We start from the raw sequence: 17,750 nt of genomic DNA, 5'->3' as shown, positions 1-17,750 counted from the left end.
AATTACGAGAGAGACCAAGCATGGTCTTCTTTTTCCATGCTTGGGACAAAGTTGTCTCTCCTTTTACTTTATGCTCTCCTTTCACTTTTTGACCATTATATAAGAGAGCGCATGGAAGGGTTTTTGATACACTTCTTGCAAGTCTTCTTCTTCCTCTTGTTAGAGCCAAATCCGAGAGCTCCATGCTCTCTAGAGAATTGCCAAATTTTCAAGATTTGAAAGCTCTTCTTCTCCACCATTCTCTTGCATTTTGATGCTAGACAAAGCCCCTTTGTTGCTTCACCTATGAACATATATTTTGTATATATTTCAAAGGCTTATAAACAACAAATTACAAGTTAATACTAGCATGTTTTGATGGTTCTACTCTTGCTTGCTCGATACTTGTAGAGAACTCTCGCTTTAGAGTTTCATGTCATTCTTCATCAACTTCCAACCTCCCATGAGGATCAAAGTCTTCAAAGGTTGTTACGCTTTCCCTTATATGGTTGTCTTAATCTCTAACTCTTTCAAAATGATCCTTGGTGGGTAAAATAATTTTAGTTTTACTCAATATTTGTAAAGCTTCCGTATTCATTTTTACCGGTTGTGAAATTGTATTTTTGAATAAAAACCCAATAATTGGTATCAGAGCCAGTTTTGCAAGATTAGTTAGAATATTTATTTAGTTGATGAAATCGTTGGTTTTGGAAAATGTGGATGGTTTTCTGATTGCAAGGAAAATTCATACATATTTTCTATGAAAACTTTAAAATGTTTATAATTCATATTTTTTGATCAAAAGTTTACATGCATCTTTTTGGTCATAAAAGTTGTCTTAGAAAAACAAAGAGTTGTTTTATATATTTTTTAGTGTGTGTGTATATATATATATATATATATATATATATATATATATATATATATATATATATATATATGATGTGCATAAACTTGCCATGGACCTTTGTGTTGTTGCATGCGTTGATTTTTTTAAAATGGTTGTAACTGTTTATTTATTCATTTGCTATGTAATAATTAAATAGATAGTTTTCATTTGATAATTTTTGTAAGTAATAGATTAGTTTTAGAAATAGTTTATTTTTATAAAAATGTAACAAGAATGAAGATGGTGGCCATTTTGAAGATCAAAAGTTTATAAACTTGATTTTATTAAAGTTTCTAAAACTTTATAAAATTATTTTTATAAACTTGATACAAAATATTGAAGCAAGTGGGAACACATGAAAGACTTTACAAGATAAAGGTCCCTTATGTCCCTTTAGGAATGGACTTGATAATTTGTGATGACTCACAAAATGATTACTAGTTTATGGTTTGATTTATGCACATATGTTATATTTGTTATGCATGGTTGTGTTGTTTTATATTTATATTATATTTATGTTATGGTTGATAAAAAAGTTTTCAAATGAGAAATAATATTTTAAACATAAATAAACATCACAAGGAGTTTGATTTTAATGAAATTTACTTTTTAACATAAGATGCTAAAAATAGTTTTAAAATAAAACAAGCTTTATCGTTAAAACTAGTAACCAGTAAAATTTCAGGATTAAAATTTAAGTTTAAAATAGAGATTTGTAAATTTATCAAACTCCAAACCATATTTTATAAAAGGAAGTGTTATCAAAAGGTTTCAAAATGTTCTAAATCGCTCAAATGATATAACCTAATACTAGTTATTAATTTAAAACTTTGATCGCGTCAATTATATAAAACCGGGTTTTATAAATAGAACATTGTTAACATGTGATTTTTTCATAAAATAAGATTTTAAAAATGTATACCATGGTTTATTGAATGCATGCAATAACGATGATATAACCTGTTTTTTAAAATAGAATTATAAAAACATCAACGACCCCTTACAAACCTCAAATCTATGCAATTCTTTTTAAAGAACACTCGCACGTCTCTTGTATACACTGGTGGGATAAATGATACCTAGCCGCTTAGTGTTATCCTTTGATGGCTGATGTGTTTTCGCGATTTCTATAACCAAGTTATAGGACGATTACACAAGATTTTCAAATTGGATGATTTGATCGAAGATCTCTTGTGATAAAGGATACCTAAGCAAGAGAGTTCTGAGGCATAAATGGGATCAAACATGTCGAGTTAAATTTGTTATTAGCAATCCCATAATTCTAGGAATTATATGGTAAGATATAATTGATAATCGATATCTACCTGGTTGAATTCGGATGGGTGGGATAAAGGATACCTAACCATTTATTTGCTTTGCAACTTGGATCCTTGACTTTGATAAATAATGTTTTTAGAAACTAAAAGGGTATTAATTAATAAAGCTTAAATATTGAAAATACTAAATGAATTTTGTTAAAATTTTGTAGATATATAATCCACTTTCATAACCATGAATAGTCATTTCTCTTTAAATTACTTAATGAAACAATAACATTTAATAGATACAACTTCAATGAATGTGTTCATATCTTAAGAGACAATCTCGTGAGAGATGTAAAATTGTATACACTTAAATGACCTATTCCTAAACAAATTGCTTTGAGCAATAAACCTGAATATGATACCTAGTAAATGCATCACATTGAGGCTCAAGATGCTTCTAAGATCATACTAGGAACAATTATTCATGACTTCTAGGAATTTTTTGATTATATATATATATATATATATATATATATATATATATATATATATATATGATAATAAAATAGGTTAAGCAATATTCCAATAAATATATTGATATTTTGTTGGAATAATGCAAGGCTAAAAGAGTCATATTGTGTGATCTAAAAGACCCATGTTTTATTGAATAAACACCTTTAAGCCCAAGAAATCCAATAAGACCCACATAGATGGATCTTGTTTCAGAGGAACGGCTCCTCTTATCTAGAAAGGAAGTCTGAAAGAGACTAGTAGTTTAGGTATCTACTGGATAGAACTCATAGTTTTCATGTAACACTCAAGTACTTGGTACTTAAATGTTAATCTAATATTTGTACCCTGACTGAAAATATTTACAGAAGAATCTAGCTGAGCACAAGCATGTTGGAACTACACTCTCAAAATTTAATTTATTATTTTAGTACATAAATTGCTTTTAATATAAAACAATATTTGTTTTGGAACAATGTATGTTTTAAATTTAGCATGTCTAAATATTTATGTCTTAGTTATTTATTTAAATGTTTGATTATTGACGAGATCGTTTTTCATAACGATAATAATCATATTCTGAAATGGTTGACTTCTATTTCTGAGACTAGATCTCTAAATAGAATTACAAAGTAAATATCAACATTTTATAAATAAAATTAAGTTCTATATGCAAGCACTTTTGACTTAATTTTTTTTTAAATCAAACTTATCCATGACAATGTTATCTTTATTATATAAATGAAATCCACATCTTACAACTTCAAGAAATGGATCTTTGAAGACAAATAATGTAGCTTATTTGACATATGTGAATCTTATTTATATATAAAAGATTCCTAATAATATTTTCACTTAAGTGTTGAGAAAATAATTATTAAGGAACTATACACTCTGGTGTATGACTTCCTTTCCAATGAATGTCTATGATTAAGCACAAGATACAACCCATTAGTACCATCTAAAGCCTTTGTGATGATAAAAGGGTTAATTAAACTTTACTTGATATATTTTACTTTCTGGTCGGTAGAAATGTCCTCCTTTTAATCTTTTTGGGATTATACTTCAATCACTATTAATTGTATATAGAATACAAATACCAAGAAATTACATAATTGTAGAATATTCTAAAAAGGCATTTAGATTATTATATACAAACCCACAAAGAATAAGTTCATTTATTCATCTGAAAGTTGAGTTAGCAAAAAGAAAGCTTCTAATGACAAAGCAAGTGAGAGACACATGGAACTTGAAGCAGCTCAAGAAACATAGCCTGATGTAACAATTGTTGGAATTAGTTTTAATAAGAAATTGTTAATAATGAATAATAGCTATTCATAAACACAAATTATTCACAATAATGCTAGAAATCATCTATGACTTGAGGAATGTGGAATCTCTCATTGATGAGTTCTTGATGGTTTCTATTTAAACCATCAACTATCAAAATGCTATATCAGATCTTGAATTTGACAAATGAATTAGAGTCATGAACATTGAGATGTAATCCATGTTTAATAATCAAGTATGGGATTGATTAATCTTCCTCTCTATAGCAAGGCTAGGACTAAGAGATTCTTCTAGAAAGAACATATACATGGATATATATATATATATATATATATATATATATATATATATATATATATATATATATATATATGCACATATTTAGTAATACTTGTTATATAAGGATTTTCTCATACTCATATCATTGACGATGATCCTTATCATACTCATGTCATTGACTATGATCAAGAATTTTCACAAGTAACCATGATTAGATAAACAAGGATATTATTTACTATAACTTCATATTCTTAATATGAGATATTGCAAATAGATTTCAAGAAAAACCGCTTTTCTTAGTAGACATCTACTAGAAGATATCTATATAGCTTAGCCTAAAGGTTTTCGTAATCCATGTTATCCTAACCAAATGTGTAAGGCTTAAGATCCACTTGTGGATATAAAGCAAACATCTCAAGATTGGAAGAGTCATTTTAATATAAAGATACAAGGTATGCTTTTATATCAAAATGAAAAAGAACGTGTGTGTGTTTACTAAGAACTAGTGGAAGAATAGTGATATTCCTAATCTTGTATGAAAGATACATACTTAATCATTTGAAATGACATTCCGACTATACAAGGTGGTTATCACCTTGACTCGGAAAGTATTTCTAAAATGAAAGACCCAGGAAAGGCAAGATACATTCTTGTAATGTAAAATCTATAAGAGATAGATAAAGATGAATGTTAAAGGTTTTAAAATTCTTTTTGCATGAAATGATAATATCATGAAGGAGGTCAAGATATAGGATTTCTTTGGATGATTCTTTGCATTGTTACATGACACCTCTTGAGTCTGTCTCAAAGGACCTATCACATAGTTTGAGCTAGATGAAATGATTTATATTCTATTTGCTTGGCAAATGAATCCATCATTTATGTAATATCATGAGATACAAAATTGAATACATGGTTAAGTGACTAGATGACTGTGAGAGCATTTTAAGAGTACTTAAGCAGAGCTAAGAGAATGTATATGAAATAATTAGTTTAGAATAAAATCGTAATGTAAAGAGCTACATAGGATTTTGATTTCTAAATAAATATAGATAATTATGAATTATAATTGGATTATGACTTCATTATGGAATGAAGAGTAAGTTTAGTTGGAATGAGATCCAAGCAAAAAAAAATAGCACAATCTACTAAATAAGAATACACTACTTTTCAGAAGTTGAAATCAAATATAATTGGATGAACTAGATCATTGAAAAACTAGGTTGAACCATTCCATTCAGGGATAATCTAGAAATCTTTTGTGAGTAATATAGTGTAATTAATCAAGCTAAGAAACTCTATGTCACATAAGAGCACCAATTATATTCTCCAAGACATTTAACTATACCTAGAGAAGAACTCAAATGTGGAGATATAGTAGTCGTGAAATTCACACAAATTAAATTTCGTCAAACCTATTAATAAAGTCTTTCCTTTTAAGCTAAGTATGAGTGGCCACACTTAAGACATAAGACTTTTATTATTCTCGAAATGTGATTTTGATTTGAATTTAGTATTTGGATATTGGACATTGTAATAACAACTATTAAATAATGTTTTGATATACTAGGATATGATCATTACATTAATATTTTTTGTGTTCTATATTAACATGTTTAATCCATGAATAATCTTATTATTTTAAAGGTTCATAGTCGGTCATAATTGTGGGAACAATTATGAAGTAAGACTAATATGAAATGGATTGGTTGACTCTCACTAGATGAAAGTAGGCAAGTGGTTGTAACCAAGTTTCATAGGTACTTGTTAGAGAACTAGTATTGAACGGACCCGCATCAAGATCAACTCATAGATCGCATTCGTGAGTGACACTTTATTAGAGGGTATTATCTTTGTATCCTTAATACCTGAGACACATAGTTGGACTTAAGTATAATGAGTACTGTGGTTTGATATGGTCAAATGTTGTTCCTTGAACGGGCAATTATAAATGTCATATTCGGGTATGGTGTGAACTATACAAGAGGCTTATGTAGCCAATATGGGATTTGTTCCTCTTATGTGTTTAGAGTCAGACATCTAACGTGCGTTATCCATAGTTGAATTATAAATGAGATTGATTGCGATCCAAGGCTCATGTTCAACAGGATGTAGTCAATATGGGATTATTGTTCCTCTTATGTGTTAATATATGATATGCAAACCAAGTATGGTTATATATGTGCTAAGATATATATATGTATATATATATATATATATATATATATATATAATTTTATGATAATAATGAAAATTTTATTAGAAAAAGTGTATTAATGCATAAAGCACTCTGTGTCAAACAAAAAACTCTAAGGTAGAGTAGTGTTATCTAAAACAGAGTAAGTACTAGGAGTTGAGTATTGTAGTCTTACCAATAGATAATATAAGACTTGTGAAGGAGGCTTAAGTTTAATTAAGTAGGAATATTTTATACCATCTTCTTAAGAGTCTGTGAGAGGTGTGAAGGGGGGGGGGTAGAGTTCTTACTTTGATAATCCAAGAGTATAGATTACGATAATCATTCATTCCTAATCTAAGAGTGTAGAATAGGTATAGTACCCCCAACTACTCGACAATGCCTCGTATATAAGCTAAATTTCACTCAACCCTACAAAGAAATGTGCATCATAAAAATGTAGAGGAAAATCAGATTTTTTAGCTAAAATAATGTAAAGGAGAATTGTAGTACTCAGGCATACAAATCTGTGGACATAAAGAAAGTTGAGAATGGAGTTCATATGTGAGAGTTGTGATTTTTGCTAAATCATATAATGTGCAACCCCTTAGAAAAATATAAATTAAAAATAGAATGCAAATTAGCGACTAAAGTCTAACGGAAAGTTGTAGTACTCATCAAGATGAACTAGATGATATAAGGAATATCGAAAATGGAGCTTATATGCAAGACTTACGCATTTTTAAAGATTGTGAAAATACATGCTAGGAATAGGGGCAAACTGGGAAACATGACAACACCATAGGAACCCTTGCTCCTTACGCCTGCACACGTAGCACACAAATGGCCATGATGTGGTAGCACCAAAGGTAGCCTTGCTCCTTACGCATGAACCACAATGTGGAACACACATAGCCACGACGTGGCAAATCGAAAATCAGCCGATAAATAACAATCGAGGCTTAGACGTTTGAGCACACCAAATCAGTTCTCAAACTGATTTCTCTTCCTTCTTTTCCTTTGGAGTTTCCTTCCTTGAATCACGAGCGATCTCAAGCTTCTGACCACTTTCAGCGAGAACTATCTTGATTTAAAGCAGGCTACTAGGGTGAGTTTACGACCCTATTTTAAAACTTTTTATTGTTTCCGGGGGAGAACACATGCATGAACTATTTATAAACTGTTATATATACTAATATTTGTACAAATTACTATCTAAAACACTGTTGAACCTACGTTTACAAAGCAAACACAGGTTGGTAATACTTTCAAACCTCTAGCAATCAAATAAATGCAGTAGGGTTGTACTATCGAACCTCTAGGTTATATTATCGAAACTCTACCTAAATAACTTTGACATTTAAGGTTAAGGCACAAGAACTACAAAACATTTCTGGTTCATGTGAGCAACAGTTATTGAACTATGTTTCCATTACTTAGAAAGACATATGGCTTATAATCGTTAATCATGGAGAGCGAGAATATTATCTATAGATCTATACGGGTTGACACACCCACATGTGTTTGCTAGCTACAACCTAGACCGTCGAGTCTAAGCAGATGATAATTTTCTATAAAACTATGGTGTCTGATTAAGCATCGGGAGGGGTATTTCATTTCGTCAGGAGCTCGGTTATAGGACGTCACAGTAAACCTAAAATACATTATCAGCTAGGAAACTACCTATATACATACAAAGTATACTTTCCGGTATCGAAAAGTACATATCAAATACATAACATACATACTTTTGATGTAAAAGTACATTTTGATTCATATATTACAAACCTGTGAATTCACCAACTTTAAAGTTAACACTCTTTCAAAATCACATTTACTTTCAGAAAACTAAGCAGTTGGAAGAACTATACTCAGAACAGTCATGGGATTACATTCTTTTTTTAGTACTTTCATTTTAACCTACTGTTTAGGTCTTTGAGTATTATCTCAAACTTTAAGTATCATCTCAAACTTTCCTGTACTCTCAATATTTATGTACCCTAGAGCAAGGTATATTGTAATCTACTCTTTTAAATTAAATAAAAGTATCTATTTCCTTTCGTATTGTTGTATTGTTCAACATATGCTTGATACTGTGATCCATGATGTCGTCTGACCGCCTGATGTTTCCGTTGCCAACTGGGGATGTGACAAGCATATAGGTGATTCAACGGTTTGTTAATGATGACTACTTTCATGATGGGTTCAATTTCAAGATGTTTATTATTGGGATTACTTTCAAACTTGAGGTTGTTTTTGTTCTTTAAAGCATGTTCCGTATTGTTTTATATCCCAAGACTCGGATATGAAGACTACTATAAATTCTTGTTATTGGTCCACTTCACCATTGGTTCTCTCTGTGATGTCACATTTGGACTTCGCATCTGCTAGTTTTCTGTTCGGATCTTATAGCCTCGTCATCCATTCCAAACATTGAGGGGAATATTGTTAGGTGCAAAACATTCCATTGAGGGTGACTTGAAGGCATAAAATATTCCATTTCCAACTGAAGATTCCTCTAGTGCTTAGAGCCACCCCTTTATATGCATGTTATATCTTTTGAGGGAGTGTGTACAAAAATGTAATCATAGTGAGTTGATTGTTGCGCATTATACATAGAAATTCTTTTATCTTTTATTATTTGTATTCTCTAAATAAATGATTACTATGTTTGGCACCGAAAATTCATCTTGTTGATTGTGATTGTTCTTATTCTACTTATGCCAAATCCAAATTTTTCGATCTTACACAACTGTATCGGTTCATTATTTATAATTATATACTTAAAATATGAAAAATTATTATGTTATAGTTGCAACAATAAAATAAAACATTGAAAATATTATATTATTGTTATAAACTTTATATTTTATAAATGAAATTTGATTAAATATACTATATTAGGAATTATTAATTAGTAAAGAAATAAAAAATACTTAAAACTAAATTATAATTAAAGGGGTAAAATGATATATGATTAAATTAAAATATATATATATATATATATATATATATATATATATATATATATATATATAACAATGAAATTATATTGACAAGATTTAATATATATTCAATGATAAAAAAGAATTAATACAATAATATCAAGTGGTCAATAAAACAAATTCAAGTAAAAAACTATAAAAAAAAAATCCTACCATTAGAAATTCTCTTAAAACTAACATTTTTCTTACATGAGCAACATCAAATTAGTAGAACCTTCTTTTTTGTATAAATTTGAATTAAATACTTATGAAATAGTTCAACTATTTACTAATCAAATAACCTTGGTTAGAAACACTTGAATAATGTTTGCCAGCTACTATATATGGACAATCTTGACTTAAGCTAGTCAAACCCTCCTTTACGAATTATAAACCGTTATTGACCATGCACGTCTCTCTTCAATTACAACCACATCAACTTAGCAGTCGGTCCACACTGTAGCGTCCAAGAAGGGTTGAGCCACATTCATAGAAATTGTCCCAGCCACTTGACTAACAAAAACCAAGAATTCTGAACATATCTGAATGTATTTTTTTAAAATAATTAATCTTGGTTTTCTCCCAATGTTGGTTCTTCTTGCTTTAGTTCTTACATCAGTAATGGTTCATGCCCAGAATGATCAATCAGGTACTAACTAAACCATGCATATTTTCTCTTAAATGCATGCTAACTCTCGTAATCAACCACTTCCCATTTCAGGCATCATAAGCATCGACTGTGGGATAACAAAAGGCTCAACATACACCGATAATTCAACTGGCATAAACTACGTATCAGATGCTGAATTCATAGATAGTGGCGAAATATATAACATATCGTCTGCTTCTGATAAACAGCTTAGCACACTTACAAGTTTTCCCAACAACACCAGAAACTGTTACACCCTAAGACCAAAATATGGAAAGGGTAACAGGTTTCTGATAAGGGCAAGCTTCATGTATGGGAACTATGACTCGAAGAACCATCTTCCAGAATTCGATGTCTATCTTGGACCTGATTACTGGGACACCATGAGATTTAATTCGTCATCTCAACCAAGAACCATGGAGATTATACATGTCTTGTTATCAGATTTCATGCATGTTTGTATTGTAAATACAAATGGAGGAACGCCTTTCATATCAGCCATCGAAGTAAGGCCTCTGGCAAATCATATGTACAACCAAACTGATGCCGGATCTTTATACGCTGCTACACGTGAAAATTTCGGATCAAAATCTACAACAGTCAGGTTAAAATTTCATATCTAAATTAATCATCTTTACTAATCTTGTTACTAGAAAATGATATATCGAAGAATTATTGAGACAATGGCAAAAAGAAAAGCTATGAATGGGCGGGAGCTCCTGACAAACTAACTTTGGCCCACCCGTTGCCCCCAATTTTCTTTGTTTTGACCTTACAATTTTATGTTTCCCCAAATTTTTGTTTATTTATTTATTTAAATTATTCTTCTTATATCGTAAAATCAGGCGATTTCATGATTTTCTTACATCATGTGATAGATTAGGCACTTACTTTCAGTTTAATTTGATTTTTGAAAATATGAAAATGTATGTTAAATTTAGATTCACCCTGCATAAATGGTTCAATGTTGCTGTTAATCGGGTCAACCCGATCGAGTTTCGGGTTAGTCGGGTTTTTTTATAAAATTATTTCACCTGAAACCCGACCCTATTAAGGTACAGTTTATTCAGGTTTACAGGTCGGGTTAGTCGGGTTAATCGGGTTGCAGTAATCGGGTTGCAGTGTAAGATAGAAATATTGTGTTATATTTATAATAAGGTTTATTTTCAGAAGCTTAAATTAGCAAGTGTTAAATCCAAAAAACTTTGAATGCATATGGTTTATTTTTTCTTGTTTGTACGGTACAAGTAAAAAGCATTATGGGTTTGATTTGAGGCTATGTATTTTTTATTTTAGGTTGAACAAATTACTAAAATCGTCCTTATGGTTTTGTTAAATTTCATGTATGGTCGCTACCTTTATTTTTGCACTTGGACCGTCGCTAACTTTTAATTTTGTTACGGTTTTGGTCCCTGCCCGCTAGGAAATGACTATAATACCCTTTATATATGTTTTTCGATTAATTTATTTTTTTTCTTAATTATGTTACTATTAAAATATTAATAAGTCCCACGTCCAGCTCTTTATCTCTCTCTCTCTCAGATATATCGCTGATGTACTGCATCACTTTCTTTTCATCGATTTTCCGATGAGCCCCTACAATCTCCTTCACCTACCTTCCCTTATCCCGTCCATACCTCCCTTCTCAGCCAAAATCCGTTCACTGCCACTTAACCTAAAGTCGCCAACTAAACCACAATCCCATTCACTGTCAACCACCACCACTGCCAACCACCCACCACCAACAACCCATAAAAAGTCATTCTCCGCATCAACAACACCACCTATGCCATCGACACTAATTTCTGATTAAACATAGAAAAAACACAAACCCTAAATCTAATTTCATTTCTTTACCGAGTAGAAATAGAATTGGGGAAAATCCGTGGTTTTATACAAACTGCAATTAGGATTAATGTATTGATGATGAAATGGGTTGTGAGGTCAACGTGACGATGGTGTGAGGTGATCGATGTTCCAACCACCAAATCGTTCTGTTCTTGGAGTCGACGTGGTGGGATGAGGATAGGAAGAAGACAACATGCCACTCGCCGGTCTTGACTGCTTGTATTAGATTCGGGCCTTGGATCTGCACCATGCTCTGACGACGATCCGACCTCTCCGGTCTTCTGCACCGCCAAACGAAGACGATGACATGAGATGCTAGCAGCAGCAGCGTGGTCAGTGAGATGGTTGCATCAATGGTGTGGTTTGTAAGATTTTTGCATCGATGAGTTAGGGATAAAGGGTTGAGAGGGTGAGGATTGTCGGTGGAGGTTTCTGACAAGAGGAGGGAAACGGAGTAGTTAATGAGGGGTCGATGGCTCCAAATTTTTGTGAAGGAGAAAATTGAGGTAAACAGAGGCAATGTGAAGGAGAAAAGGTTGGGTGGGACCGAGCATATAATTAAACAATTTCTTTTTAATAACTTATGAATAAAGAAAATAATTAAAATAATCAATAAGGGTATTTTGGTTATTTTAAGACGGTCAGGGACCAAAAACAAAAACTTATCAAATCAATGGGACGGTCCGAAAAAACATTAGGGACCAAATACAAAATTTTACCAAAACCACAGGGACGATTTCAGTAATTTGTTCTTTTAGGCCACATAAACTACTATTACATAGTATTTTAGTATACTACATATTAATTTCCAATTGTACATAACAATATTTAATTCTACAATTCTATTACATCTTATTTTCCTCTTTTTTAGGCCACATAATGTACAGAAATAGAAGACGTGAGGTGGAACGAAATACGTAAATATTTTAATATACCTTTATTTGGGTTAATCGGATTAACCCGAAACCCGACTTTTATAAAACAAATCAACCCTAAACCCGACCCTAACAATAGTTCGGGTTTGTCGGGTTAACCCGAATAACGCAATTAAGAATTGTGACCCTATTAAACCCGACCTGAAATTCCTTATTCTGGTTAGGGTCGGATTGGGTTAATCGGGTTTGGGTTTTTTTGACACCCATATTCACAATGTATTGAATCAATAGAGTTCAATGGATTGTCACATCACTTTTTTAAAATTTATACAATTCTATCAATTTTTTTGTACAATGCATTGAACTATATAAAGTTCAATAGAAAATTATAAAAGCTTATTTATAGTATATATTTAAGAGTTAAAAACTCTACTTTTTCCATTCGAAGATTTCAATGTCCATTGAACTGCAAATCCATTGAATACCAATGTGACATCTTATTATGGTAGAGTTTAATCCATTGAATGTCAAATAGATTTGCCACCTCATTCATCTCTTCCATTAAACTCACTATTGTGGATGCTCTAAGCCATTGGGATCAACTTGGATTTAATAAAATTTGAGTGGAACCCATGACACCTTTGTGTTTGTTACTTCTATTTTGCATCAAACTTTACTAACTTCAGTATTCTTGTTTCTTGAAATAGGTATAAAGCTGACAAGTATGATCGACTATGGGGTCCAAGTGAGCCTACGACACCTGATTATATTTCCATAAACACTTCACATAATGTTTCTGCAGGGTCATCCCCAAACTTAGAACTACCATTTGATGTCATGGGTAGTGCTGTCACGCCAAAAAACCTGAGTCTTTCATTTGACATCGAGTGGGATCCTGTTAATACAAGCGATACATTTTTCATTTACATGCACTTTGCTGAGATTGAGCAACTAAAAAGAAACCAAACTAGAGAATTCATCATTTATCTAAATGGGAAGCTATGGCATGGACCTCTGAATCCACTAAATCACACAACAACCACTATTCCTAGCAGTCAACCGGAGGCAATAGCATCAAGGTATACACTCACAATAAATAAAACTAGAAATTCAACCCTTCCTCCAATCATCAATGCTCTCGAGCTTTATGTGTTAAAGAAACTCCCACAAAAGCAAACTGAGGATCAAGATGGTAAGCATATGATTTGTCTCTTGAGTTAGAATAAAGTACGTTTATATTAGTAATTAGAATTTACAATCAAGACTATGATTTGACATGTCTTAACTCTATAATGGATATTAGCTTCTGCAATATGGAGTATCAAGTCTGTATATGGTGTAAAAAGACACTGGCAAGGAGATCCATGTGCTCCACGGGAATCTATTTGGATTGGTCTTGACTGCAGCTACAATGATGCTGATTTGCCTCGGATCATATTCTTGTATGTATGCAGTTTCAATAACATCGAAAGTTAAAGATTTTTGTCCTTCTTGAAATAATTTATTCACTGCTTACTAAATACTCTGAATCAGAAACTTGTCTACTAGTGGATTGAGTGGAGAAATACATCCTGGATTAGCTAATCTCATAATGATAGAAACCTTGTAAGTCAAACACTTTTAGAAGGATATATAGAACTAAAGTATATGCAAAATTTAGCTTCTATAACTGTATGTGCCATTTTCACCATTCCTATTTCAGGGATTTGTCCAACAATAACTTAACAGGACCTGTGCCTGATTTTCTGTCTAAATTGAATTCTCTGAAAGTCCTGTAAGTTACCTCCAACTTGAACTAGCATCAGATATCTTGTTGCATGGAATAATAGATTAATCTTAGTTACGATTTATTATAGCAATTTAAAAGGAAACAATTTCAGTGGACCCATTCCAAAAGAGCTTTTAGCAAAGGCAAAGAAAGGATCATTGCGTTTGAGGTTAATTTCTACTGATTTCCTGAATTTAAATACTATTATTTACTTCAGAATGTAACATTCGTTCCCCAAAATCAGTATTGATGATGCAGATTCTTGTGTCACGAAGCATTGCGAAAATAATGATAAAAAAATCCTTGTTCCAGTAATAGCAACGGTTGCTTGCATCTTTATGATTATGACAGCTCTCGCCACCATATGGATGATAAAAAAACTAAAAGCACATGGTAAGAAACCCTGTAATTGCATTCGATAACTTTGAACAAAATATTTTTTCAAAACTCACACATGCACGAATCAAGCACGTGTTTTAGTTATGAAAGTTCAGTAATTAAAATATTGCATACAGAAAAAAGGAAAACAAGCAAGGGATTGGAAATAAAAAAACAGAAGTACACATACTCAGAGATAAAGAGTATCACTGACAACTTCAAAGTTGTTATTGGGAAAGGAGGATTTGGAGAAGTTTACCATGGACATATAGGTGATGCCCAAGTTGCTGTCAAGATGCTTTCTGCATCATCTCAACAAGGGGACAAAGAATTTCAGGCCGAGGTAATATAACAATTTCTCTCATATCTTATTCTGAATTGAAACATTGATCATATGCTTAAAATCAGCAACAAAAAGTTGTGTTTAGTGAAAATTGCATGGGTAATCTAACAATTTCTCTCATATGTAGGCTTATCTTCTCTTGAGTGTTCATCATAGAAATTTAACTTCGCTCGTTGGCTACTGCATTGAAGGCAAGCACAAGGGAATCATCTACGAGTACATGGCTAATGGGAACTTACAAACGCATCTATTTGGTATTTGTCATCATTAACATTTCGTCTATGCATATCTTCTTAATACATCACTTTACAAAACTATGTATTTCCAAGTTCATTGTGAATGAATCTATTACAAACACGTAAGAACAAGTACTAATATTAAAAAATCAAATGAGCAGATACGAGTTCAAAGGTCTTGAATTGGGAAGAAAGACTACAAATAGCGTGTGATGCAGCAAAGGGTCAGTAAGCAAATTATTTCAAATCGACTTACACATAATTTTGGCTTTGATATACGATCATCAAGATTCTTAATCATATGGGGTTATACTTTTTAGGTCTAGAGTACTTGCATCATGGATGCAAGCCACCTATAGTCCATAGAGATGTGAAGTGTAACAACATCTTACTGAATGAAAAGTTTCAGGCAAAACTAGCAGACTTTGGGTTGTGCAGAGCTTTTCCAACAGAAGCTGCTACACATATTTCAACAGAAGTTGCTGGCACTCCTGGGTACCTTGACCCTGAGTAAGTTTTCTAAATCTTAAAGCTTATATTTATGGTGTTAATAATTCGGAAAAAGGATGTCATTTATGTTATGTTTGCATCTTTTGGTTGAATGAAATAAGAATTCTGGGTTGCAGGTATTACTTGTCATACAGGTTGACTGAGAAAAGTGACCTTTATAGCTTTGGGGTTGTGCTTCTAGTGATAATTACAGGTCAACCAGCAATAACTAGATACGAGAATGACAACATACACATAAGCCGATGGGTTAAATTACAGCTTGCAGAAGGGGATGTGAAAAGCGTGGTTGATCCTAAGATACTAGAGGATTTTGATGATGATTCAGCATTGAAGGCAGTAGAACTGGCAATGGAATGTGTTGCAGACACACCCAACAGAAGACCCACCATGAATGAAGTGGTGATGGGGTTAAATGAATGTTTGGTGGCAGAAAGAGCTCGCCTGGAAACCAAAGTACTAGATAGTTCAACTGAAATCGTATCTGTTGATCTCGAGGATGCAAGGTGATCAAAACCCAAGATAATGAATTAAAATATATAACCACATTCTTTATTTGTTTCTTGGGCTTCTAGGTTCTAAATTAAGTATCCTTATAGAATGAGCGATATGACTGCACAAGCTTTAGCTCCTTTTACTTGAGTTGCTGTGCTCAATAAGTTGAAATAAACTTAAACAATTGGAATTCTTGAGGCCTTGAAATCAATATGTTCATGAGGTTGGTGTGTGTTTCTAAGATATTCTGGGAACCTTTTGATTTGTTTTCATGTTAGCATTCCCATAAATGAAATCGTTAACTTATAAATCTATATGCAATTAATTTGATTTTGTGATAAGACACGAATCATTATGGTATAACAGCCTTTGAAACCATAGCAAGCATATTGTAAAAAAAAAAAAAAAAAAAAAAAAAAAAAAAGAAAAAAAAGATGAACACACTCTCAGATCTCTACAACATGAATATCTCATTTGTTCATGAACTAGATCGTTTTACATCAACACAATTAAACCTCACTGCATAATCTTATTCACCAAAGGTGTTCTTCCTCTTTAAAATCAAGGATTCAAGTCCGGTCGTGGACATAGGTGGAATTAAATGTTAGTTTTGGATTAATTTATATATTTATATTTTCCGGTTAAAAAAAACAAAACAAAACATAATATTATTCTACTCTCTTAACTGTAACAAAACACCCAAAAACACTTAAGAACATCATTACAAACAAACTTGTATGACACAAAGATTGAAAAACTAGATGAACCCATTGAAAACCAAGATGAATCCCTAAACAAACTTAGTGATTGATTGAAGAGAAACGAGAGAGAAATATGTTGTACTAAATGACCCATCTTCACACCAACTTAAGATATATATAGTCGGGTCACCATTTACCCATGGATACAAAAGATCCACGTGCCCCTCAACTCCAAAATTCGTCCGGAAAATATTACTAAAGTAACCCTGATAAAGTTACAGCATACATAAAGATACAAACAAGAGATATAATAAAAATGTTTAGTTTGTAAGATGACTTAACCAAATATTTCGACAACACCTTCAAACTTAATATGTAACACCCGGAAACCAGAAGGCCAATTAAGGAAAGAAAACCTCCAATCAAGAAGGCAACTCGTCGAGTTCATGGGTGAGAAATCGACGAGTATGAATGATTGGCACGTGGGAGTTTAAGAACCAACTCGACGAGTTGGGGAGGACCAACTCGACGAGTTGGACTGGGTTTGGGAAACCCTAAATCTGGGATTTGCACCCTAT

General features: G+C 32.2%; 1 protein-coding gene across 2 annotated transcripts; it reads left to right on the top strand.

Moving 5' to 3' along the window:
* Positions 1 to 9,860: 9,860 nt before the first annotated feature.
* On the top strand, positions 9,861 to 16,714 carry LOC145108013 (putative leucine-rich repeat receptor-like protein kinase At2g19210). 2 transcript variants are annotated; one of them, XM_079044996.1, is made up of 13 exons: positions 9,861 to 10,021; positions 10,094 to 10,625; positions 13,452 to 13,936; positions 14,048 to 14,186; positions 14,278 to 14,349; positions 14,447 to 14,518; positions 14,601 to 14,681; positions 14,757 to 14,905; positions 15,028 to 15,233; positions 15,361 to 15,487; positions 15,631 to 15,693; positions 15,873 to 15,979; positions 16,096 to 16,235. In XM_079044996.1, exons 1-12 carry the CDS (start codon positions 9,919 to 9,921, stop codon positions 15,971 to 15,973), a joined length of 2,130 nt encoding a protein of 709 aa, XP_078901122.1. In that variant the 5' UTR covers positions 9,861 to 9,918; the 3' UTR covers positions 15,974 to 15,979; positions 16,096 to 16,235. The 2 variants fall into 2 exon arrangements, with proteins under 2 accessions (XP_078901122.1, XP_078901121.1); XM_079044995.1 differs by having other exon boundaries at positions 9,865 to 10,021; positions 15,790 to 15,979; positions 16,096 to 16,714.
* The last annotated feature ends 1,036 nt before the right edge of the window (positions 16,715 to 17,750 follow it).

Source organism: Lactuca virosa, chromosome 4, assembly GCF_052849685.1.
Source record: "Lactuca virosa cultivar CGN04683 chromosome 4, Lactuca_virosa_CGN04683_v6, whole genome shotgun sequence".
NCBI lineage: Eukaryota > Viridiplantae > Streptophyta > Magnoliopsida > Asterales > Asteraceae > Lactuca > Lactuca virosa.
Note: the sequence above shows the minus strand (reverse complement) of the source record. Positions and strands in the feature narration are given on the sequence as shown.